Source organism: Mirounga angustirostris, unplaced genomic scaffold, assembly GCF_029215605.1.
Source record: "Mirounga angustirostris isolate CCGP_5_RB_7025 unplaced genomic scaffold, mMirAng1.0.hap1 SCAF_1, whole genome shotgun sequence".
Taxonomy (NCBI): Eukaryota; Metazoa; Chordata; class Mammalia; order Carnivora; family Phocidae; genus Mirounga; species Mirounga angustirostris.
In genome coordinates this window covers 122,043,728-122,067,406 of record NW_026991709.1, presented here as the reverse complement: position 1 = coordinate 122,067,406, position 23,679 = coordinate 122,043,728, and the positions used below count along the sequence as shown (strand labels likewise).

Sequence of the window (23,679 nt, the reverse complement as noted above, 5' to 3'; positions counted from 1 at the left end):
TGGTTTGTTTAGATTCTACATATAAGGGAGATGATACAATATTTGTCTTTCTCTGTCGGACTTATTTCATTTCACATAATGCCCTCAAGGCCCATCCATGTTGTCACAAATGGCAGGCTTTCCCTCTTTTTATGGCTGAATAATATATCTACCTCAACTTCATTATCCATTCATCCATCAATGAACAATTAGGCTGTTTCCATATGTCGGCTATTGTAAACAGCAGATTCCAGGCCCTGCCTGCTGCCGGCCCCATGTAATCCTGGCCCCACCTGATGCCCTCACCTACTGCCATACCACGTTCTGCTCTCATCCAAGGGCTCCAATGCTAGTGGGATAGACACTATAAACTTCCCTCAAGTTTACTGTCTATAGAGATCAGGGATTCACCCTTCAACGTAGTATACATCAGAACCACATGAGTTAAAAACCGCACATTCCCTGGCCCCACCCTCCAGAGAGTCTGATTCCATAGGCCTGGGGAAGGGCCCTGGAATCTGTACTTTAACTTACCTAAATGATTATGGTGGAGGTGAGCCACAGACCATACCAAGAAATACGGACCCAGAGGAGAACAAAATAAGCAATCACAATAAACTGTGGTCATTGCTGCAAAGGGGCCTTCCAAGGTGAGTCAAGGACCTCTTCCCAGAAGTGCTTTTCAGGTCCAGTGTGGGGTGGAGGGTAGGAGGGAGGATGGGCACACTGCCCTCAGAGTTGGACCAGCCCTTTGATTCACTCAATAGACATTTTCTGACAAGTAATATGGAGAATGAACATGCCAGTACTGAGGTGCTGGGGACACAGAAGAAGACCCTCAAGGAGCTCACATTCAGGAGTGGCCATGTGAACTGTGGCAGCATATTTGAATCTCCTGGGCCCCATCCCAAACTAATTACATCAGAATCTCTGAGAGTGGGCCCCAGGCCTCACTATTTATTTTTAAAACTCCCCAGATCTTCTAACAAACACCCAAGCCTGAGAACCAATTGTTCGAGAGCAATGTGTGAGCCTCTAAGTGTGAGCCTCAGCATCAGCACCATCTGGTAACTGACTAGAAATGCAGATTTTCAGATCCCACTCCAACCCTACTGAGTCAAACATTATGGATGTGGAGCCCAGCAATCTGTGTTTTAACAAGCCGCCCCCCACCAGGTTGATTCTCCTCCATCACGTCTACACTGGGGCATGAGCCCCAACCTTGGCCGCACATTGGAATCACCAGGAGCTTTAAATACTACTGATGCCTGGAACCCTCGCCTATACGTTCTGATTTAGGCCGTAGGGGGCTGGTGTGGTCCTTGGAGTGTTACAAGCGACCTGGGTGATTCTTAATGTGCAGTCACCTGCAGACAGTCAATGGTCTGACAATGGGTCTCCAACTTGAGCAAGAATCGGGATGCCCTGGACAATGTGTGAAAACATGGGCTGCTGGACCCCGCCCCAAAATTTCTGAGTCTGTTTACATGGGATACGGCTGAGAATTCGAAAACTTTCCTTTCTAACAAGTTCCCAAGTGATACTGCTCGTGCTGATCTGGGACCAGAAGAGGCAGGCAAGCACATGAAGAGGGCGAGCACCGTGTGACCAGTGTGGGAGACCTCCACTGGGTGTGACAAGATGGGACGGGTAGGGGTCAGCCGAAGCACCCTCCTCAGCCTCCTCCTCTCTAGGACTCAGCAGCCCCTGTTGGAGAATTCGGTTCATCCCCTCTATGGACCTCAACAGGTCCAGTAACGGGTTGTGTTACTCAGCAGATACCTTCCCCTAAAAAAGGTACATGCAACTCTTATTTTTACTGCTAAATTCCAAGATTAAATGCCCAGGGTGGGGGTGGGAGAGTAGTAGAGGACTAATTAAATAAATTTTAGTTCATCCATCCAACAGAATACTGTATATCCCTGAAAAAATAATGAAACAATTCTATGTAAAGGGATATAAAATGATTTCCCAAATAAGTTGTTAAGAAAATAAATAACCACATACAGAGTAGTATGTATAGTATGATCCCATTTGGGGAAAGGGGGGGGAATGCATAAACACATGTGCTTATATCTGCACCAAATATCTTTGGAAAGATATATGAGAAACCATAGCAGTGCAATCTCTGGGTGGAAACTGGATAGCCCAGCGGGAGGGAGACCTACTTCTCACTGTACACACACCCTCTTGCTTGCTTGCTCACTTGTTTGCTTGCTTTTTTGCTTTTTTTCCAAGAGCATAGATTACTATCTCAGAAGTAAAGAAAAAATGTTACATTAAAAAACAAAATACCATACCCCATCGTGAACTCTTTGGTGACCCTTTCATGGGTGCATCTGTTGGGTCACTTTGGAATTGTCATATCGTAACCTGGCTCCAGAGGGCAGGCCTTGGTCAGCGGATCAGCTGTGAGCACCCCCTGATCTTTCCTGGGAGCTCCTTCTCCCCAGCTCCCCAAGGAGCTCCCCGCAGTTAGGGAACACTGCTATTTTTTTTTTCACTTCTCCTTTGCATCCCCTTGAATTTATCTGGTTGAGCTCTCTCTGCAGATCAGACTCACCACTGAATGGACCGAATAAAAACAGGTGCCCAGTGCTGTGAAGAGGGAGCCGAGGCAGACCCCCGAGCGGCAGTCCGGGCCTAAGTGCTCTGTGCCGCACGCTCGCCATGCAGGATAAAACCGCGCAGGCCGCTTCAAGCCCGCACAGGGAGTCCTCACCCGCCGCTCTGGACGTACCAGGGGAGAGGCGGTGGGACAGGCACAGGGTCAGGCTATGCATCAGACGCCACTCCAAATCCTGCCTCTGCCCGCCTGCTGGTTCTGTGACTCCGGGCAAGTCACTGACCCTCTCTGGGTTTCCCCACCAGTGACCCATCAGATCACATGTTAGTGCCTGCATGCAACCCCCCCCCCCGCCCCCCCGCCGGAACACAAAAGGTGCTTGAGAAATATTCGTTTCGTGTCCCTGCTTCCCTTCCTCCCAGCTTCCGGTGGCCAGACAGTGAGTATTTTCTCACCAACAAGCTAAACGATGAGGAGGACAAATCTGTGTCACCGGGGAAAGAGTCAGGCCTCACCTTCCTCGGAAGAGTCCTCTTCTATGTCCACAGCCTTTGGGCCCTTGCAGGTCCCTGAGGAGAGCCCAACAGTTAGCGGCCCCAATGCCCTGGACCCCATCCCTGACTTGGAGGAAAGCACTGGACACCACGTGAGTGCCAGCCAGAAAGAGCAAGCCTTCCAGTCGTTTCTGCACCAGGAGAGGCAGGATGGAGCCGTGGTCACAAGTGCAGACAGCGGGAGCCAGAAAGACCGGAGTTCACGGTCCAGCTTGCCCATCGCTGGCCGCACACAACACGGGGTGGGGGGGTCTCGGAACCCCGCCAAGCCCCGGTCTCCTCGTCTAAAAAATGAGGATGGTAATGCCCGGCTCACATTAAATAGTGGGGACGATGTAATGAGACAATGAAACTAAAGTGCTTGGCGAAGCGCATGGCACACATCCCAGCCCCAGCCCTCGGGACATTCGGGGCCCCAGGGATGGGGCCTCTCTGACCTGCTTGCAATGCTGGGAAAGAAACGTCTGGCCCCAAGGCAGGGGATGGAGAGAGACGTGGGGGTTTGCAAGAAAAGGCAGAAGGGTGGCTAAAGAGATAGGACAGAGGAAGTGGGATGGAGTCGGAAGGGCCAGGTTTCCTAAGGGGCTGGCCAAGGTCCTCCAGACAGGGGCAGTCCCCTGTGGGTGACCGTCTCCCTTTAGATGCCGGCACGTGCAGCCATTAGACACTCACAGACACAAACACCACCCAGCAGAACAGCAAGGTACCCCAGAGGAAGATGGCACATACTCTCAAACAGGCCACATTCACATAGATTTGGGGTCAACTTGCTACACACTGGGAGCAAGATATAAGTTGATGGCTCGAACCACAGGCATGAGGAATTAGAGAGAAGCTTTTCATGAACCCCGCTCCATCAATCACTGCCCACAGGATCCTCACCCTTCCCCGGGTCTCCACCACCCCACAGAGAGGAGCAGGCCAGGCAAGAATCCATCCTGTCTGCCCCAGAAGCAGGTATCTTCTTGCCCTCCCTCACCCAGCCAGCGAGCCTGACACCCCATGACCCATGAGCTGCTCTCACCGCTGCCCCCTCATTCCATAAATTGACTGGTGGGGAACAGGAGAGAGAAGAGGCCAAGACTGTTAGAAAATACCCCGTGAGAACTTACCCTCCTCCTTCCTGAGAGACATGGTCTGGATCTACAAAAATGTGGAACAGAGCAGGTCACAGGCAGCAGGGAACTCTGCTCTGCGCAGTGGGTCTGTCCAGCACCACAGAGAAGGGACAGCCAGTGTTTCCGTGCCCCCCGCCCGGGGAACTAGAAGGAGCTCAGAGTATGCTGCCCCAACCCTCCAGCGCATCTCCTGCCGTCCCTACATGAGGGGGGATGGCACCGAGCCTGAACGGCAGCAGCCGGGATGGCGCCGTGCTCCATTTTCCCACCGTGGGGAGGCAAGAATGCCCCCTCTTCAGAGAGGGACTGTGACTTGAAGGGCAGGAGCCCACGCAAGTGCAGTGAGACAGGAACACAGCAATACTACTGGTACACTTGGTGGACAACCAGGGTGAGGCAGGCTCCCTCCCACCATATGGGCATCTGAGCTGAGGGCCCCCTGGGCAGAAGGAGGCATGAGCCGGCCAGTCACTAAACTGCTCAGCCCCCTTTTCCAGAAGGTGCCTCTTCATCCTCCTTCCACACATTTGCACACGGGACAGCCACCTGTTACAATCTGACCCCGCGCCACAGCCGTAGCCGACTGTCTAGGTTGGGGAGAACTCTGAACTGGAAACATGTGAAGTCAAGAGCCGGGCAGCCAACGGGTTTTGGTTTTTCTGTTATTTGTTTGCTTGTTTGTTTTGTCACATGGGACAGATATGACGTGAAAGCTGATCTTCAGAATAAAAGGAAAAAAATTGAAGCAGATCTAGAGAAAAGAACAGAGACACACAACAAAGCAAAACTCCTGACCACATTCATGTCTCTGGTTCCAGTTAATCCCAGACTCAGCTGCTCTCCTGCCTTGAACTCTCTGAGACGTCCTGTCTACCCTTATGACAAATTCCCTCTTCTGCTTGAGCTTGGGTTGTTTTCTATTATCGACTGATGAATGACACATACAATGTCGACTCCCAACTACTTCCTCCTTTGCCCGCCTCTATTCTAGAGACTGTAAAACTATTTGCTTTCTAACCTTCCTTGCAACTATGGTTGCCCATGTCATACAGCTTTGACCAATAAAATATAAGCAAAAGTCTTAGGAAGGGGCCTTTTCATCAACTTCTTCTATTGCATATGGTTGTGATGGTTGGGATGGTATGACAGCCATCTTGCAATTATGAGAGTCAAGCATGAGAACAAAAGTCAACCCACTGAAGATGGCAAAAAAGAAAAACTTAGCTTGGATTTCCAATGGCATAATTTTGCTGCTAAACCAAGGCCATCAACTGTCACCTCTTCTGATGTTACAATACAAATAAACCCCTATTAACCTATTCTAAATCCATGTATAGCCAATGGGTTCCTTAGTGAAATATTTGCCAACAAGAGTTCTGGGTAACAGAAGAACGAAATCTCCAGACTGGACCTGAGGTGGCCAGAGCAGTGAAGAGCTAAGTGGGGGGATGCACAGTAAAAAGAAAAGCAGCAGGGGAGAGGGTCAGATATACTACCTGAGTGAAGGATGGCTGGGAGAACAGAAAAGCACAAATAGCCGGGGCGCAGGAACAAGGAGACTGAACTAGATCGTGACAGGAGGCGCTCTGCTTGGGAAATCTGTGCAGAGGGTGGTTTCAGAACCATGACAAGGCCCTGGGGCCACAGAGGGACCCCTCCTCTGATGGCAGAGACACCTCTCCCCTGACATGCAGCTCAGAAGGGGGAGTTGAGCCTGGACTAGGTAGAGAGTTATCAACAGTAGGTGAAGTGGTCAGTTCTAGGAGAGAGGTGCTTCGTGAGTAGGTGACTTTTCATCATACTAGTTTGTCTGACAACCTCATCAGAGGCAGTTAATTTAGGAAAAGTGTATTGGCCAGGAAATTATGTCTGAGAACGCACTGAAAGAGCACAAGCTTTGCATTGCACTGCCTGGCCAGGGCTGAATCCTCCCCCCACCCCGGCCCTTACAGGGTGTGCTCTGTGGACTCCTCCAGCCTGTTCCATCATCTGTCACATGAAGATGGGGGGAAGACAATGTCTGCCTTGAAGGGCAGTAGTGATGTTTAAATGAAGCAATAAGACAAGTATCAACCAGGTGCCGGCCCTTAGACAGTGTCTGGTGTTGGTGTGAACCTAGTAACACTGCCCCTCAGGACAACAGGGGCATCTTCAGCCTGGAAAGAGACAGGCTGCATCCTCATCATCCTTTTCTCTCTTTAGAGAGTCTCACTAATGAGACCACTGCCAGTGAGTCCCAGAGAATCAAAGGAGATCCTCACAGAGAAGAGGTCCAGGGGCCCCGAGGTCCGGCTGGGAAGAGGGACAGACCTACCATCTCCTCCTGGGAGGCGATGAGCCTGGCTTGTTCCTGGAGCTGGGCGTGGAGAGCACTGATCTGGCGCTGGGACTGGGCAGCTGCTTTCCTCTGATCCTGAGACAGGGAGGCCTGGAGCCTCTCGTTCTGCTCCTGCAGCTGGTGGGCACAGGAGACTCGGTCAGTCAAATGTCACAGGGACCCCTGAGTGCCCAGTAGCTGCAGGGCCTGCACCTGTAGGCAAACCGCTGACCGCGGTTTTACCTGAAGTGGGGTAGCGGGTTTCCAGACCTGGGCAGGTGGCTTTCTAACAAGATGGACTACTTTCCAATTTGGGGACATTTTCAAGCTGTGCTTGAGGGGAAGCAAGAATTGGATGCAGGCCCCTAAGATCAGGGCAAAAAGGCTCTCTGTCCAGCGTGACCACCCACTGAAGGACAGTCAGATAACCTGAGGCCATTCAAGAGTCATCAAACGGTGTTTTTAGGTAAAAACAAAAGGTGAAGAAAATATGGTCCCATGCTGTTGTAAGAGTAGAAAGAAAATGAGACTGTTTTCTATTTGCATAAAGAAACTCTAGAAAAATACACAAGAGAGCAGTACAAGTTGTCAGCCACGGGGTGGGTGTTGGGGGCGGGTGGATGGAGATGGGGGGAGAAGTGAACCCTAATATATTTCAGTGCATTGTACTGAGTGTGCTTTAATAGCTTTCTTCTGCTTTTGGAATAAATTGAACTGTATTTCCTATTTTAAGACGTTTCAAATAAAATAAAACCGTCAGACGGGAATTACTGGAAATGGGGGCATCTATCACGTGCCGGTCTCTGGTCTGAGCACTTTCATCTTCTGCGCTTTCTGCCAGCAGCACCCGGGGCTCTTGTTAATCAGCTTCCTCCTCAACTTGCTTCCTCCTCAGGGGCATGTTCAGAGAAGCTGTTTTCTCATCCTGAGGCCTGCTGCTCTCTGTTCCCTGGTCTCAGTATCGGAGACCCTCCATTTGGGCCCCCCCGAACGATGGCTGAGGCTCTCTCCTGGGTGGGGTGTCAAAGGGCCCAAACACGAAATGACCAGGCAATGCAGCTGAGGTTTCCAGCACAGCTCTCCGTGGAGGGCCTGAAGGGGCCCCTGCTTAGGGGACCACACAGTAAAGCAGATGTTGGGCTCAGAAGAAAAGGCCCAGAGGCCCCTACTCCTGGCCAGGGAGGCTACTGTCGGCTCAGCTGACCCCTTCCGTGGATTGACTGGGGTCAGCCGCCAGGAACACATTCAGCACCAAAATACCAGACAACCAGTTTGAAGGGGGTAGTGGTGGAGGATGGGGATGCTGTAGGATAAGAAGAGGTCTCAGGAGACCCAGCTCCCCCAAACCACCGAAGCGGAGTTACCTCTTGCTTCTGAGCTGCATGCTCTCCCTGAAGTTCCTTCATTTTTCTCTTCCATTCTGCTTTCTGAAAAAGATAAATGTTGTCAAATGGGCCTCTGGATACCAGAATATGTTATAAAGCTACAGGAATTAAAAAGTACTGGCTCATGATTAGGCAGAGTAGTGAAAAGAATAAAGAGCCCAGACAGGGGCGCCTGGGTGGCTCAGTTGGTTAAGCGACTGCCTTCGGCTCAGGTCATGATCCTGGAGTCCCTGGATCGAGTCCCGCATCGGGCTCCCTGCTCAGCAAGGAGTCCGCTTCTCCCTCTGCCCCTCCCCCTGCTTGTGCTCTCTCTCGCTTGCTCTGTCTCTCTCAAATAAATAAATAAATAAAATCTTTAAAAAAAAAAAAAAAGAGCCCAGACAAAGATGGGGGTGGGAAATGGAATCTTAATCTGGGGGAAATAGATTATTGACAACTGGAGTTCAAACAGGTGGTTAATGCCTAGAAAAAAAATATATATGAACTTGAATCTTCATTTCATATCTTAAACCAAAATAAGTTTTAGGTGGGTCAAAGATGTAAACTTAAAAAATGGAAGTGACATCAGTAAGATGGTACCATTGGAGATTCCAGCTCTCAAACCACCCACAGATGAGGATTCCTTTATGGGAACCCAGGAATCCCCAGCTGAGAGTTTCTAGCACCTCAAAGGCACAAAAAAACAAACAAACAACAATAACAACAACAACAACAAAACGAGAATAGATGCATTCCAGAGAAGTTTCACTTTACCCGCATCAGCTCTCTCCAAGGTGGCACAGCTCAGTGCCAAGAGAGACGCCCCTCAGCCCACAGTTTTTCCCACGGAGGAAAGTGAGAGCGAGTGAGCACCCTCTGCCCTGGCCTTACAGGATGCTGCCCAGGAGGCCCACTTCTGTCCCACCCCTCTCAGAACTGAGGGACAGGGCAGAGCAAATCAGCCTGTGTTGGTGGCACAGGGATCTCAGCAACCAGCCACAGCTCCAACTGGCTGGTTTGTGAACACCAGGAGGTGTAAGATGAGAAGTATTTATATGCAACCAATATTAAGTTGTTATCAGCTTAAAATAGACTGCTATAATATAAGATGATTTATGTAAGTCTCACACTAACCACAGAAAAACCTATAGTGGATATGCAAAAGATGAAGGAATCAAAGCATGACCACTACAAAATAAAATCATCAAACCAAAAAGGAAGGCAGCAAGAGAGGAGGAAAGGAACAAAGTAACTACAAAACGGTCTGAAAATAATTAACAAAACGGCAATAAGTAAGTCCTTACTCACCATTAATTACTTTAAATTTAAATGGATTAAGTTCTCCAATCAAAAGACATAGAGTGCTGAACGGGTTAGAAAAACAAGATCCAGCTACATGGTGCCTACAGGAGACTCACTTTAAGGCCATACATACGCTGAAACTGAAGGGATGGAAAAAGATATTTCATGCAAACTGTAACCAGGAGAACAGGGGTAGCTATACTTCCATCAGGCCACAAAGGCTTTAAGTAAAAAACTGTTACAAGAGACAAAAAAGGTCACTATATAATGATAAAGGGGTCAATTCATCAATATAACAATTGTAAATATATAAGCATCCAAAATCAGAGCACCTAAATATAGAAAGCAAATATTAATACAACTGAAGGGAGAAACAGCAATACAGTAAGAGCATGGGGCTTCAATGGCCCACTTTCAACAACGGATAGATCATCCAGACAGAAAACCAAAAGGGAACACTAGACTTGAAATCACTATAGACCAAATGGATCAGACAGATGTACACAGAATATTCCATCCAAAAGGAGAACCACCTATGGAATGGGAGAAAATATTTTGCAAACCACATATCTGACAGGGGGTTCATATACCAAAATATAAGGAACTTCTACACCTCGATAGCAAAAAAAAAAAAAAAAAAAAATTAATGGACAAAGGATCCAAACAGACATTTCCCCAAAGAAGGCCTACAACATCATTAATCAGCACAGAAATATAAATCAAACCACAATGAGATATCACCTCATACCTGTCAAGACAGTTATTATTAAAAAAAAAATATATATATATATATAACAAGTGTTGGTGAGGATGTGAAGAAAAGGAGATCCTCATACACTGCTGGTGGGAATGTAAATTGGTGTAGTTATTATGAAAAACAGAGTGGAAATGCCTCAAAAAATTAAAAACAGACTTACTCATTTCCCCCAGATATCTCCCATGTATACATAAGATATATTTGTTAATAAACTTGTTTTTCTGTTGTTAAAAAAAATTAAGGGGCACCTGGGTGGCTCAGTCAGTTAAGCATCTGACTCTTGATTTCAGCTCAGGTCATGATCTCAGGGTCATGGAATGAGCCCCACATGGGGCTCTATGCTCAGCACAGAGTCTGCTTGTCCCTCTCCCCCTGCCCCTTCCCTCTCTTGCCCATGCCCTCTCTCTCTCCAATAAATAAATAAATAAATATGTAAAATCTTTTTTAAAAATTAAAAACAGAACTACCATATAATCCAACAACCCCACTTCTTGATATTGATCAAAAAAAAAAACTGAAATCAGGATCTCAAAGAGATACTCACCCTCCCATGTTCATTGGCAGCATTATTCACAATAGCCAAAATAGAGAAACCTAGTAATCCATTGAGTGATGAGTGGATAAAGCAAACATGGTACATACATACACTGGAATACTATTCAGCCTTAAAAAGAAAGGAAACCCTGCCCCAACATGAATGAGCCTAGAGGACATAATGCTAGGTGAAATAAGCCAGACAAGAAAGACAAACACGGTATGATCTCACTTACGTGTGGGATCTAAAATAGCCAAACTCATAGAAACAGAGAGAGAATGGTGGTTGCCAGGGGTTAAGATGGGGAGGTTATACTCAAAGGGTACAAGGTTTGTTATGCACGATATATTGTATACTTAAAATTTGCTAAGAAGGTAGATCTTATGTTGTGTTATCACCACACACACACAAAGAAAATAATAATAATAATAATAATAATAATAATAAAGAGGGTGGGAGGAAACTTTGGGAGGTGATGGATATGACTGTGGCCTAATGGTTTCAAGGGTAAGTACTTATCCCCAAACTCCCTGAATCGCGTACATCAAATACGTACAACTTTTTACACAACAATCATACCTCAATAAAGAGGTATGTATGAATGAAGGAATAAATAAATAAGGCCATAAAGGCACTAAAAGGGAACACAAAAACATTTCTTTTTAAACCTCAGAGTGGCCATAAACAAAAGATTGATAATTTGATCATTTTGACCACATAAACATTATTAATTTCGTATGGCCTAAACCACGATGAACAAAATTGAAGGAACAATGGTGTGGGGAAAATAACCACAAGAACAGGGGCGCCTGGGTGTCTCAGTCAGTTAAGCGTCTGCCTTCCGCTCAGGGCCCTGGGATTGAGCCCCGCATCGGGCTCCCTGCTCAGCGGGGAGCCTGCTTCTTCCTCTGCCCTTCCCCCCTGCTCATGCTCTCTCTCTCTGACAAATAAAGAAATAAAATCTTTTAAAAAAAATAAAATAAATAACCACAAGAACAAGAAAGAGTTGGGTTAAGTTCCATGTGTCATAGAAACTCTCAAATTGGTAAGGAAATCCATAGAAAATGAGGCAAAGGATGAGAACAGAGGTCATAGAAAAAAAATTAGCTTTTCTTAATGTGAAACTTGTAAAACATCAAGCAGTGGAAACACTTTACTGCTGTCAGATGTTAAGCTCTCTCTTAATAATCTTACAGAGCAGAAACAGAAGCACAGCCTGATTGAGTGACCAGGCCCTTCCTTGTCATGGAGTGATCAGTGATGCAGACCATATGTAGCTGGACGGTTGTAAGATTCGTCCAGTGCTGGCCAGAGCCACCGCGTGCCGGCTCAGGAGAGGGACTGGGCTCCAGCCTCTCTGACTCCATATCCAGGGGCCTCACAGTGGCAGCATGAAATCGGCCAGGGTGGGAAATGTTACACTACGGAAAACAGCAACTGCTACAGATTAAAGCTTTGTTAGGCCCAGAGAGTGGTTGTTAGATATTTACCATCACCCACGAGACCCACCCCAAATGCCTTCAAAACAGGAGACTATCACACTTGCTGAGAGTTTCAACTGGGTTGGAATCAAAATGAGGGTAAAGGTACCCAGTAAGGGACATAACTGTATGTGTTTTGGAAAGATCCCAGGCAAACCTGATATTGCACCCACGTGTATCACCAGCCTCACCTGAGAACCCTAAGAATCCGATCCCATGCTTTCGTGCATTGGCAGAAGGTCTGCAAAGATAAAACCTGATGTCTTCCAACTTCCGTAAAACCATAGAGCAAAACTGAGAAATTTTATTGAAAGCAACATGGCTAGCTGTGGGGAAATGGGCAAGAGCCATCAGCTCACCTGAATGTCCATCTTCTCCCTCAGGGCCCGGAGCTCCTGAGTCTGCCTGAGTCGCTCCTCAGACTCCTCATCCCGCAGTGACCCGAGATTGGACTCCATCACCCTGTGGGACTGCAGCGCCTGCAGTTTCTGAAAAGCCAGGACACGGTCTTACTCAGATGAAGATCTAATCTTGATGTTGTCTTTTATACCTTGAGCAACGTCAGAAGGGTGCACCTTACCCCACCAAACTCCCGCTTGTCCTCAGCAGACATCTACGTGCCTGCGCATACTCACACAAGTCTGCATTCCCCTCCACGAGGGTTCCCCTGAGAGCTCAGTGCTTACTCGGGAGAAGCAGGTGCCCCGTGGACGAACAGAACTCGAGAGCAGAATTTCAACTGCACTGAAATCCGGCTGTACCCCAAACCCAGAGCTCGTCAGACATTTCTGCCCCCATTTCCTCCTCAGTCTCGAATAGGCTGAAGAAAATCAGACTCTTAGGGGCTTTGGGAGGGTCTCATGCACTCTGGACCATTCCCTGAGGACTCCTGTCCCTCCTCCCACCAAAAAATGCTGGCTGTCACCAAGACGGCCTGGCTTGGCCTGGCTTGGAGTTGTGTCGCCAATACCTAGTGATTCCTGAGCTAGCAGTGTGTCATCTGAAGGAAAGGGCACAGAAAAGGGGATCCAAGACGAGGGGCCTTGCCACCTATGGTTATATTTTTAAACATATCACTGCTGCAGTCACAAAAGTAAATTATCTCCATCTCTATCACTACACAAAACCCATAAGCCCCCTATTAAAGCTTTAAAGAACTGCAAGTCCCTGAGTTTAACTTGTTATCTTTCTTGCTCAGCTTTAACTCTTCTCATCTGCTAAAGCAGTATTGGGTATAAATGTTAACCATTTCTAATTGAGTATTTTCATAGAGTCAAATGCTTTTTTAAGTGGATGCACAACCCTCGGCTTCTGATGTGTCATTTCTGTCCTCACACCGATGCTCAGACAACCAGAGAGCAGGCTCTCTCGGCATTACAAACCTTCATGGTAATTTCCATTCAACTAGGGACTCCTTTGGCAGCTGGATTTACCCTACATCTTACCTAAGGTTCTTTCTGCAGCTAGGTAACTTAGCCAGAGTAAGCTCACAGGCTTTTGTATCAAAGGGAAAATTTTGAGGAGAAACATCTTCGAGAAGTATTTCCCTCTCACTGGCCCTCCTAACAGCAAGGGGAATCTTGTCTTACGTAATGAGACGGACGGGCTTAGTGTTATTCACACTCATTGTAAATGAAATCTTATCTTTTTCTCCCCCAAATTAGAAAAAAAACTAACAAAATAATTATCCAAATACACTGAGAAGTGTGTATCCAGTTTGGTTCCTATAATAAAAGTAAAATCATAAAATGTCACTTGAGAGGAGATGGGGGAGACATACAGACATAAAAACACAGCACAAGCAATCCTATAAAGGAAAGACCAGAAAAGTGATGTTCCAGTGTAGGAAAATGTGATCCAAGTTAAAAAGAAACCATGGATGGTAAGAATTATGTCCTCATTCACCAAAACTTAGAATTTCTGAACCAAAGTAAGCCTCCAACCTTTGCTGAGGTGGTTTCTAAACAATAAATCCAAATTCAAATCAATACCTATCAAATATCTAGTCAGCTAGCACCATGTCAGGGAGGAATGGGAGTCAGCAGGGGTGCAGGCTTGCTCAGGAATGAGGAGCATGGAGCTGGTAAGAGCATGAGCTCCGTGTGGTGGAGCAGCATCTTGTCTCCCACATATCGTCCCTGACCACACTGCAGGAACATTTAGGATGGGAGGGCTTGGGCCACTATAGATAACCCCACACACACACACACACACACACACACGGCTCTCATCTCAACCCCACAGCCTTCCCTATCCCCTGCTTCCCATCTCAGATTGAGATGATGGATCACCCAAGACTCCACTCATATCCCATGACAATCTCCTTCTGGAAAAGTTCTCCAGGTGTTTCTTTAGCAAAACGTAGAATGATTGTGAGAAATGCTACCAGGCAGTTCATTTTCAAAAACAAGAGAAGATTCTCCTTGATGTTAGAAGGATCAACAAGAGCTACATATATTCTGAAAATATTTCTCCTCCAAAACATTTTCCCTGGTATGGTTTTAGTCATATAGGTTTATATGGGAAGATGCAGTCCAGGGATAATAACCTTTAATAGGTTTTCCTGAATAAACTTGACCGTATACCCAGTAGAAAAGCAGAGGCTTTGAAGTTTAAAAAGTTAAGTTCAAATCCCTGGTCTACCTCTTAGTAGCTGTGTGACATTGAGCATGTTTTGGGGCCTCAGTGTCTTCCCCTGTAAAGGAGGAATGATAATAGTTTTCTTTTAAAGAACTTTAAAAAAGAATAAGTAAACAAACAATGTACCTACTTTGAGAATGTTATGGTTGTTCTATTGTTGTAAGGATTGAAAGTTATTGTAAATAAGGTGCCCCGCACAGGGGCTGGAAACCAGTAAACAGAGTCAGTAAATCTTACTATTCCGTGTGATTTCCACAGACCCCAGCAGAGCGCCTGGCAGGTAGGCAGCACTCAGCACATACTTGAGAAGTGCATTCATTTAAATATTGCCTCATATCTTGTCCAGTGATGAAAGAAAGCCCTTTGCAAAAATAAAGATAATGTCTAGGGAGTTGTTACTATATACCAGACAATATTAAGTGCTGTCTGTGTGCTAATTTAACCCTTCCAGCAACCTATCTAACAGAAAAGAAACTGAGGCACAGGAAGGTTAAGTAACTCGCCTAAGGTCACACAGCCAATATGTGATAGAGCAGGGATTCGATCCCTGACACTGGCCTCTGGTATCTGGCCTCACAGTATATTAGCCCCCAATGGCAGATGAAATAAAACTAGCACAAACTAAGAAATAAATATTGAGAATAAACAGTTCTTCAGCAAAAGAACTTTGAACCCCTTTTGTGTTGGGTACCTCTTCTAGCATAGAGTTGTGGTTGGCAACACTTTTAAATTCATCCCAAAATAATTTTTTTAGCTTGTCTATTTCCTCATATAGCTTGGCCCGCTCTTTTTCTTTCCATTCATCAAATTCTTTCTTAGCTTCTATTTCCTTCTGACGGGTGATCTCTGCTTCCTGGAAAGAAAAGCAAGAACAATAGAATCATTAATTCCACATTTTGGCAAATATTGACTGAGAAACTGCTGGGCCCCTTGTCTGGGCAAGTCACTGTGGAGAGCCAAAGCACATTCATCCCACAGTCCCCACTGTTTGGACATGGAGGGGGCCAAGTCTTATCCGAACTGTAAAGTCCCTTGAGGATAGGGACCCCGTCTTTTCTCCCTCTTTGTATTCCTGGCATAGTTGGTGCTCGATAAATGGGTGCTGAGGAAATGAATGAAGAATGACTACATGAAGAAAGGGGTGAGGCAAGTTTACATACTTTCATTCTACAATTATCTACTAAGTACATCCTCGAGACTGCACTTTGGAGTTTATCCAGTCTTTGTTCTCAAAAAGCAAACCAGCAGGGTAGTGTAAGAAGTTAACATTCTGGTTCAAATGCCCTCACAGTGTGCTGAATAATGCAGGAGAGTGCAATTCTCGGCTCTACTTTTGGCCACACAGATCTGGAAAAATAGTTGAATTTTCCTTCCCAGCCAGCCTAAGATCATTTGCCACACCCAGGAAGATGCCACCCTGGCGCTGACTCCCAGCTGCAGGAAACCAGCTAGACATCTGGTCCTGTGGGAGACAGGTGCCTCATGGGTCTCCTGGGTAGTCCACGAGGGGGTCTCCCCAGAGCTTCCTCTCCAGGCCCACCTGCAACTGCCGCTGCCTCTCCGCCTCCCTCTGGGCTTCCAGCTCCCCTTGGGTCCATTTTAGCTTGGCCCGCAGCTCTTCTAACACCTCCTCCACTGGCTGTTCCTGCTGCTTCTGCTTCCCTGTGGGGTCCATGCAAAGACAGGGTGGCCAGTTTCAGTGAAAACGTGAATGAAGTGTAGTTCCTCGCCTATGCAATCAGCCACACCTCAGGCTGACACCAGCTATGCCATTTCCACTGGACACTGACCGCGGGCAAGTGACATAACCTCCCCGACCCTCAGTTTCCCCAAGTTGGAAAATGGAAATAACAGCACCCAACTCAGACTGTTGTCTTGAGGGTGAAATGTGATAGTGCAAAATGCTTAGCATAGTGCCTGGCCTGACTGCTCACTAAGCGTGAACCATTACTGTCATTGAAAATAACCATTTTTGACAGTCCCGACACACACAAATGTAAACGGGAGATGGGTAGGGTAACAGAAGCAGAATACCAAACAGCACGCGCACAGTGATTATTGATACAAAGAACCTATCAGTGGATCCTGACAGCCATCAGAGAGGAGTTTAACATAGTGAAAATAATTGTAGTTTTAAGTTCACTTTGTTCAGAAATACAGGATAGTATTAAGTTTCAAATGAAAAAAAAAAAGCAGCATGTATTATAAAGGAAACTTTCAGCCGAGGTTGTTTTAAGTGTATACTTTCACTTTTCTAAGATTAAAAAGAAAATGAATTATAAGAGAACATTCTAACTAAACCACATACTTATAAACCAAGAGTTACTGGTTAATGAAAAAGACACCAATTGTACTTGAACATTTGTTACTTTTTAAAGTACCTTTAGTGCCTATTAGACAGATAGCACCATTATTAAAACCCGAAGTGAGATATGGTTTTCCTCAGACTGGACTTTTTGGAAACGCTTAAGCAATTTTTAGATGTGGTAGAAATTAATTTGGGTTAACAAAGTGATTTGAGATGATATGAAAAAGGAGAGCAGGGGTATCCGAAAAGCCAGCTGCCTGAGAATAAAAAGATCATGAACATTAATTTAGCAAAAGTTGCCCGAAGAACATATTTTCCTTCTCCTTCAGCACTTAACCTTAAGAAAATAATAAGGAATATGCACAAAGATTTACATACAAGAATGTAGATCATCATGTGATTTATAATAGGGAAATTTATGAGTAACCCATATAAAGTATGAAGTAATTTAATTGTGAAATAAATTATGATAGCCACAGGATGGGATACTATTCAGCCATTAAAAATCATGTTCTCCAAGACGACTGAATGACACTGGAAATGTGATATATTCTTAATTGAAGATAAGCAACAGGCAAAACTGCATAGTATAGGACTATATACGTACACAGAAAAATAATGACAGAGAACACACCAAAATATTAACTAGGTGATATTGTCCATGGTTTTTATTTTCACTTTTCTACCCTTCTGTATTTAAATTTTTCCAGGTCAAGGGACACCTGGGTGGCTCAGTCGGTTAAGCGTCTGCCTTCGGCTCAGGTCATGATCCCAGGGTCCTGGGATTGAGTCCTGCATTGGGCTCCTTGCTCAGCGGGGAGCCTCCTTCCCCGCTCTGCCTGCCACTCCCCCAGCTTGTGCACTCTCTCTCTCTCTCTCTCTCCGGCATATAAATAAATTAAAAAATCTTTAAAAAAAAATCAACAGACTTTTTTAAAAATAAATTAATTAAAAAAATAAATTTTCCAGGTCAAAGGCATTTTTTCCAATTTTTTTATTATGGTAAAATACACATAACATAAAATTTAGCATCTTAACCATTTTTAAATGTACAGTTCAATGGTATTAAATACATTCATAATTCATAATGTTGTACAACCATCACCAGCATCCACTTCCATAACTCTTTTCTTCTTGTAAAACAAAAACTCTGTATGCTTTAAATAACTCTCCATGGACCCTCTCCCCTGGGCCCCAGCAATCATCACTCTACTTTCTGTTTCTATAAATTTGACTACTCTAGGTGCCTCATATAAGTGGAATCATACTGTCCTTTGGAGACTGATTGACTTCACTTACAATAATATCCTCAAGGTTCATTCATGTTGTAACATGTTACAGAATTTCCTTTCTTTTTAAGGCTGAATTATATTCCCTTGCATGTATATACCACATTTTGTTTATGTATTCATCTGTCTGCGGACATTTGGGTGCTTCCACATCTTAGCTACTGTGAATAATGCTGCTATGAACATCAGTATACAAATATCTCTTCAAAGACATGTCTTTTTATCAGAAAAATTCATTTAAGAAGTAGAAAATCTGTTTTTCTTTAGCAGCCTCCAATGCAGAACCAAGAAGAATTAGATACATAATAAATGCATAATAATTAGGTAAATGGTGCTGTTTTAAAACTCTAAGTCTGCTCTTTGAAAAGGAAATTTAAATGAAAAATAAGAAAAAAGTTTTATTTAATGGGATTTTTATATTTATATGATTTACATTTTCATATTTATATTTATTTTACGTGTTAACAGCTATTTCTTATGAACCACAAATATGGATATAAAATATGCAAATCTCTTTATGTGGAAACATACAGCCTTGCTACTAGTTTTGGAATTTGAAATGGTAAAATTAAAGTGATTAAGTCATAATTAGCTCATGTACATACAAAAAGTCAAAGAACTGGTCTAACTGCTCATTAACCCCATTTAAGCCCATTCATAGTTAGCATCAGAGAATAGCAGATTCATAGAAGGCTGGAAGGTAAGGACCCTTCAAAGTCACGCCGTCTGACTGCCCCATTCACAGCAAAGGCCACTGAGACTCAGAGGGGGTGCATTGACTGTGGTCACATAATAGGAAGGGATAAAGCTAACACTGAACTTACCTGTCTGACTCCCTTTTTCTCTACACACATGGTCAGAAACCCTCCCAGCTCCACATGGGATGGATCCGCCTGTGGTGGATGGTGGGATCATCCCCTCCTCTACTGGATGATGAGGTCTGAAGGCAGCTGTGATGGTCTATGTGCCCCACACCCACTGGAAACCAGCCCAGACTCTTCCACGGTCCCAGGAGGGCCACCTGGACTCACCTCCTACTGTCGCACCTACATGCCGGCGCTGGATGTGGCCCCGGAGAAAGGTGGCATTCATGAATGTCTTGTCACACAGGTGGCACTGCACAGAAAGGAAACAGTGGTAAGTGCAGGATTACATCACCTGGCTCAACCTGGGGTTCTCCCAATATCAAAATTCCCATTTCCGTGGGCTCCCGGGGCTGCTTCAGAAATGAAGAATTTGATCTGAACACTGCCAGCGCCCTGGGGAGCTGTGAGCACTACCTAGGTATTTGAGGATACTAAGGAATTTTTGTTGGTTTTTCAAGGCGTGATGATGGTAGCGTTTATATTTAAAAGTGAGAGTCCTTGCCTTTTAGAGATACATACTGAAATAGTTATAGATAACACCATATGTCTAACACATTCAAAGTGATGCAGGCGTGGGGGCAAGCAGGTAGGGGAACATGTCCAAAACCATTGACCATGAGTTGATAACGATTGGGCTGAGTAGTGTACAAATGAAGATTCATTACACTACTCTCTCTTCTGTACATGTTTAAAAATTGTCATGATACAAAGTAAAAAAAAAGCCAATGTCCAGGGCTCGCCCCAGGGTTGAGAACCACCAGAGCAGAGGAGAACAAATAATAATATCTCTAATTCTGCTTCACTCTCCTCAAGCATTCAGACACCACCAACCTATCATATCTTTTCACTGTAAAACCTCAAAACTTTTCCAAGACAACTTTGCAGGCTGTTAATCCTACTCAATCAGACTAAGAGGGCAGATTATTTGCTATCTTTACACAAATGTGACAAAAATTGCCAGTTGTCCCCCCAAAACACATTTTCCCTCTTTCCTCAGTAACCAAAACCCTGTTTTTTAGCTGGTCATGAGATTAATGAGAATAAACACTTTATGATCCAGCCTCGCTTGCCAGGTGTGGCCATGTGACTAAATTCTGGCCAATGACATGTAAGCAGAAGTGACTTACGCAACTTCCAGAAGGTGTCATTAAAGAGTCATGACGAGAGTATAGTAGCCACTCCTTCTTCTGACAACAGAACCCCGGTTTTCTTCTGGGGAATCACTCTGTCCCTTACTTTCCATCCATGGGCTTTGGTCCATCCCCAGCTCCACGGTGGGACATGTGGCCTAGACCAGTCACAACCCTGAATTCCTGGGGACCTGTGAATGGCTCCCAGATGGGTAGGAGACCCAAACACAGCCAAATACAGGACACGATGAAAAACCGGCCGGGTTTCTGGGACCAAAGTAGGCCTTCTATCATGCCAGCCTTGAACCTGGGAAAGTCAGATACTGGCATTGGTAGCCCAACTTGCTACCACACAGACAGAATCTTTCTGAGAATGGAACCCACACTTGAAGAAGAGTTGTCAACAGCTACAGAGACAAACTAAATTCTGGTGCCCATCATCTGATTCCAAGGACAAGCCACACCTGAGTCCCACCAGAGCTCTGGATTTTTCAGTTAAAGTAGCCAATAAATCCCTTATGGGCCTAAGCCAAGTTAAACGGCTGCTCTGGCATTTACAACTGAAAGGGTTCTGACCCTTTTTATTGTAATTAACATTGTATCGATTACCATTAGATCCATTTACATTGTATCATATGATTCCTTCTGTCCCACCTACCACCAAACTATGACTTTCTTGAACACCTGAGCCAGCATGACTTGTGCCTGCCTCCTCAGAGCCTGGCCCACGACAATTCATGAGAGTGCAGTGGTCCCCAGGCCACACTAGCCATGCAGATGCGAATGTCCAAACGCCACTCTGCGTAATGAACTGTCACTTGGTTGAATGATGGAATCACTTTTCGGGAATGGGCCTGGCAGTACCAGTCTCTTGCTACAGACTGATTCTACACACACACAAACACACAGCTCTTACACACGCCTTTTTACATCACACTACTACATGCACACACAAACCCTTCAAACATACACTCACGCCCTCCATAAATACACACACCCTTACACACATATATGTCCTTCATTCACACACACACACACACACCGTAAATATATCTTTAGGTGCACACTTCACACACGAGCACACATTACACACCACACACTCTACATACATACACACACATACCACACACGGATGTATGTTCCAAACATTCACATGGTAGACACACATATCCACGCTGTCCTTAAACATGCACATCCTCCACACATTCACACCTGCACACCCTAGACATGCACCCTCTCCATAAACACACACACACATAGGCACACACAGATGCACACATATCCTTCAGATACACACTTGCCACACACACACACTGGAGAACTTGTTGAGACAGCTCTAACATCTGCCCCTCACCCCAGTAAGCATGGTCCCGGTGGTGGTGCCGCCCAGGCGGCCCGGTGACTGGGCCCACAGCCCTCCCCCTCCCCCACCCTGCAGAGATTCCTCACCGCGTGGTAGCTGTGGGCCCCTGTCTGCAGGAGCAGCTGCTGCAGGGTGCCGATCATCTTGCGACGCCGGCGGCTCTCCTCTCTCACGCCCTTGAGCTCATCAGCCTGGCGACCCAGCTCTTGCTGGCCGCGCTGCTGCTGGCCCAGGCTGGCCTGCAGCCGGGCCTCCAGCTGGGCGACGCTGGCGCTCAAGCAATCCTGGCAGTGCAGCAGGTACTCGATGATGAGCTGGGCCAAGCGCAGCACCTTGAGCAGCACCGGGTCCACGGGCTGCCCACAGCGGTTGCACGCCTCCCGGTCCAAATTGCAGAAGGTGACCCCAGTGATGTTCTCCTGCAGGGCGGCCACGTCCAGCTCCCGCGCCACGCGGTCCACGTCCAGGGCGCTAATGCGCCTCCAGTCCACGCTCTCAGAGCGAGGCTGGAACTTGAAGGTAGGGAGCGGGTAGGCCCCAAAGAGGGAGCCACTGAGGCCTTCAGCAGGGCTAGCCGGGGACTGCATGGGCTGAGGAAGCCCTGGACCGACCATCGAGGGAGGGTGCCACCAAGGCCACGGCAGCAGGCACAGGAGCTGAGAGAGGACCTGGAAAATAAGGAGAGGGTCCAAGTTGGGCAAGACACATCTGGCTGCACGTACAGTACACCTGGCCAGCGGGAGCCTCAGTGGGGTGAGGGGAGGGGGCTGTGCAGCAGCCGTAGGACCCACGGGGTGCACTGACGTGGTGAGAGCTGCAGAAGGCCGGGTGTGGGCTCTACAGTCGCACGGGTGCGGATTCAGATCGCAGCCTCGGGCAAGTTCCTTCACATCCTTCAGCCTTCTGTGCATACTGGGAGATCACAGAGCCTACTTCTCAGGCTTGTGCTTAGGAATGAGGCAAGTGAAGCACCCAGCCTAGTATCTGGCACATAGGAGGTCCTCCTGCTAGGAATGAGGCAAGTGAATCTCCCCTCCTCTGTGCCCCGCGCCCAAGTCCACAGCGAGAGTCCCTGCCAGAGGTCTTTGTCAGAGGGAGGGGTCAAATGTCTAAGTGGGTCCTTCTGCAACCCTATACTGACCTCAGGATAACGTCCAATAACTCGCCATGGGAGGCAGAGCCTCCTAACAACCACCACACCCCATCCTCTCCTCCTGTCATTACAAGATTATAGTGGACCAGGAGTGGGCTACTTTCCCCAGGTGCCCCAGCTGTAAAGTGTGATCACAGGACTATGCTTCCTCTGGTGGGATGTGAGTAAGATGATGGCCCCCGCTGCCAGGGGCTGCTTAATAGAGCGGCCATGTCTCTGCACACAGGCTCTGCTCAGTCCGTGATGGTCTTTTTTTCAAACCTATTGGTTTAGAAAAGAGGTCCAATTTGTTCTCAAAAGACTCAGATTCTCCTCTCCACTCTCTTGGCAGACACAGAAATTGTTCTCTCTCTTTAAAGAGTAATTTGACTGGAATATTATGCAGCCATCAAAAGGAATGAGATCTTGCCATTTGCAACGACGTGGATGGAACTGGAGGGTATTATGTTGAGTGAAATAAGTCAAACAGAGAAAGACATGTATCATATGATCTCACTGATATGAGGAATTCTTAATCGCAGGAAACAAACTGAGTGTTGTTGGAGTGGGGGGTGGGGTGGGAGGGATGGGGGGACTGGGTGATAGACACTGGGGAGGGTATGTGCTCTGGTAAGCGCTGTGAATTGTGCAAGACTGTTGAATCTCAGATCTGTACCTCTGAAACAAATAATGCAATATATGTTAAGAAAAAAAAAAAAAGAAGAAGAAGGTAGCGGGAGGGGAAGAATGAAGCGGGGGAAATCGGAGGGGTAGACGAACCATGAGAGAGGATGGACTCTGAAAAACAAACAGGGTTCTAGAGGGGAGGGGGGTGGGAGGATGGGTTAGCCTGGTGGTGGGTATTGAGGAGGGCACATTCTGCATGGAGCACTGGGTGTTGTGCACAAACAATGAATCATGGAACACTTCATCTAAAACTAATGTTGTAATGTATGGGGATTAACATAAGAATAAAAA

General features: G+C 46.3%; 1 protein-coding gene across 3 annotated transcripts in view; it reads right to left on the bottom strand.

Moving 5' to 3' along the window:
- DZIP1L (DAZ interacting zinc finger protein 1 like) overlaps positions 1 to 23,679 on the bottom strand; it is a 41,148-nt gene that overhangs the window by 8,916 nt on the left and 8,553 nt on the right. For all 3 annotated transcript variants that reach the window (XM_064587425.1, XM_064587420.1, XM_064587424.1), the window contains exons 3-11: positions 21,656 to 22,237; positions 19,242 to 19,326; positions 16,154 to 16,275; positions 15,305 to 15,466; positions 12,333 to 12,461; positions 7,899 to 7,961; positions 6,532 to 6,672; positions 4,212 to 4,242; positions 3,061 to 3,114 (exon numbers count right to left, since the gene is read on the bottom strand). In XM_064587425.1, the coding sequence (XP_064443495.1) occupies positions 3,061 to 3,114; positions 4,212 to 4,242; positions 6,532 to 6,672; positions 7,899 to 7,961; positions 12,333 to 12,461; positions 15,305 to 15,466; positions 16,154 to 16,275; positions 19,242 to 19,326; positions 21,656 to 22,183 (1,315 nt within the window). In that variant the 5' untranslated portion in view covers positions 22,184 to 22,237. The remainder of the gene's footprint in view (positions 1 to 3,060; positions 3,115 to 4,211; positions 4,243 to 6,531; positions 6,673 to 7,898; positions 7,962 to 12,332; positions 12,462 to 15,304; positions 15,467 to 16,153; positions 16,276 to 19,241; positions 19,327 to 21,655; positions 22,238 to 23,679) is intronic.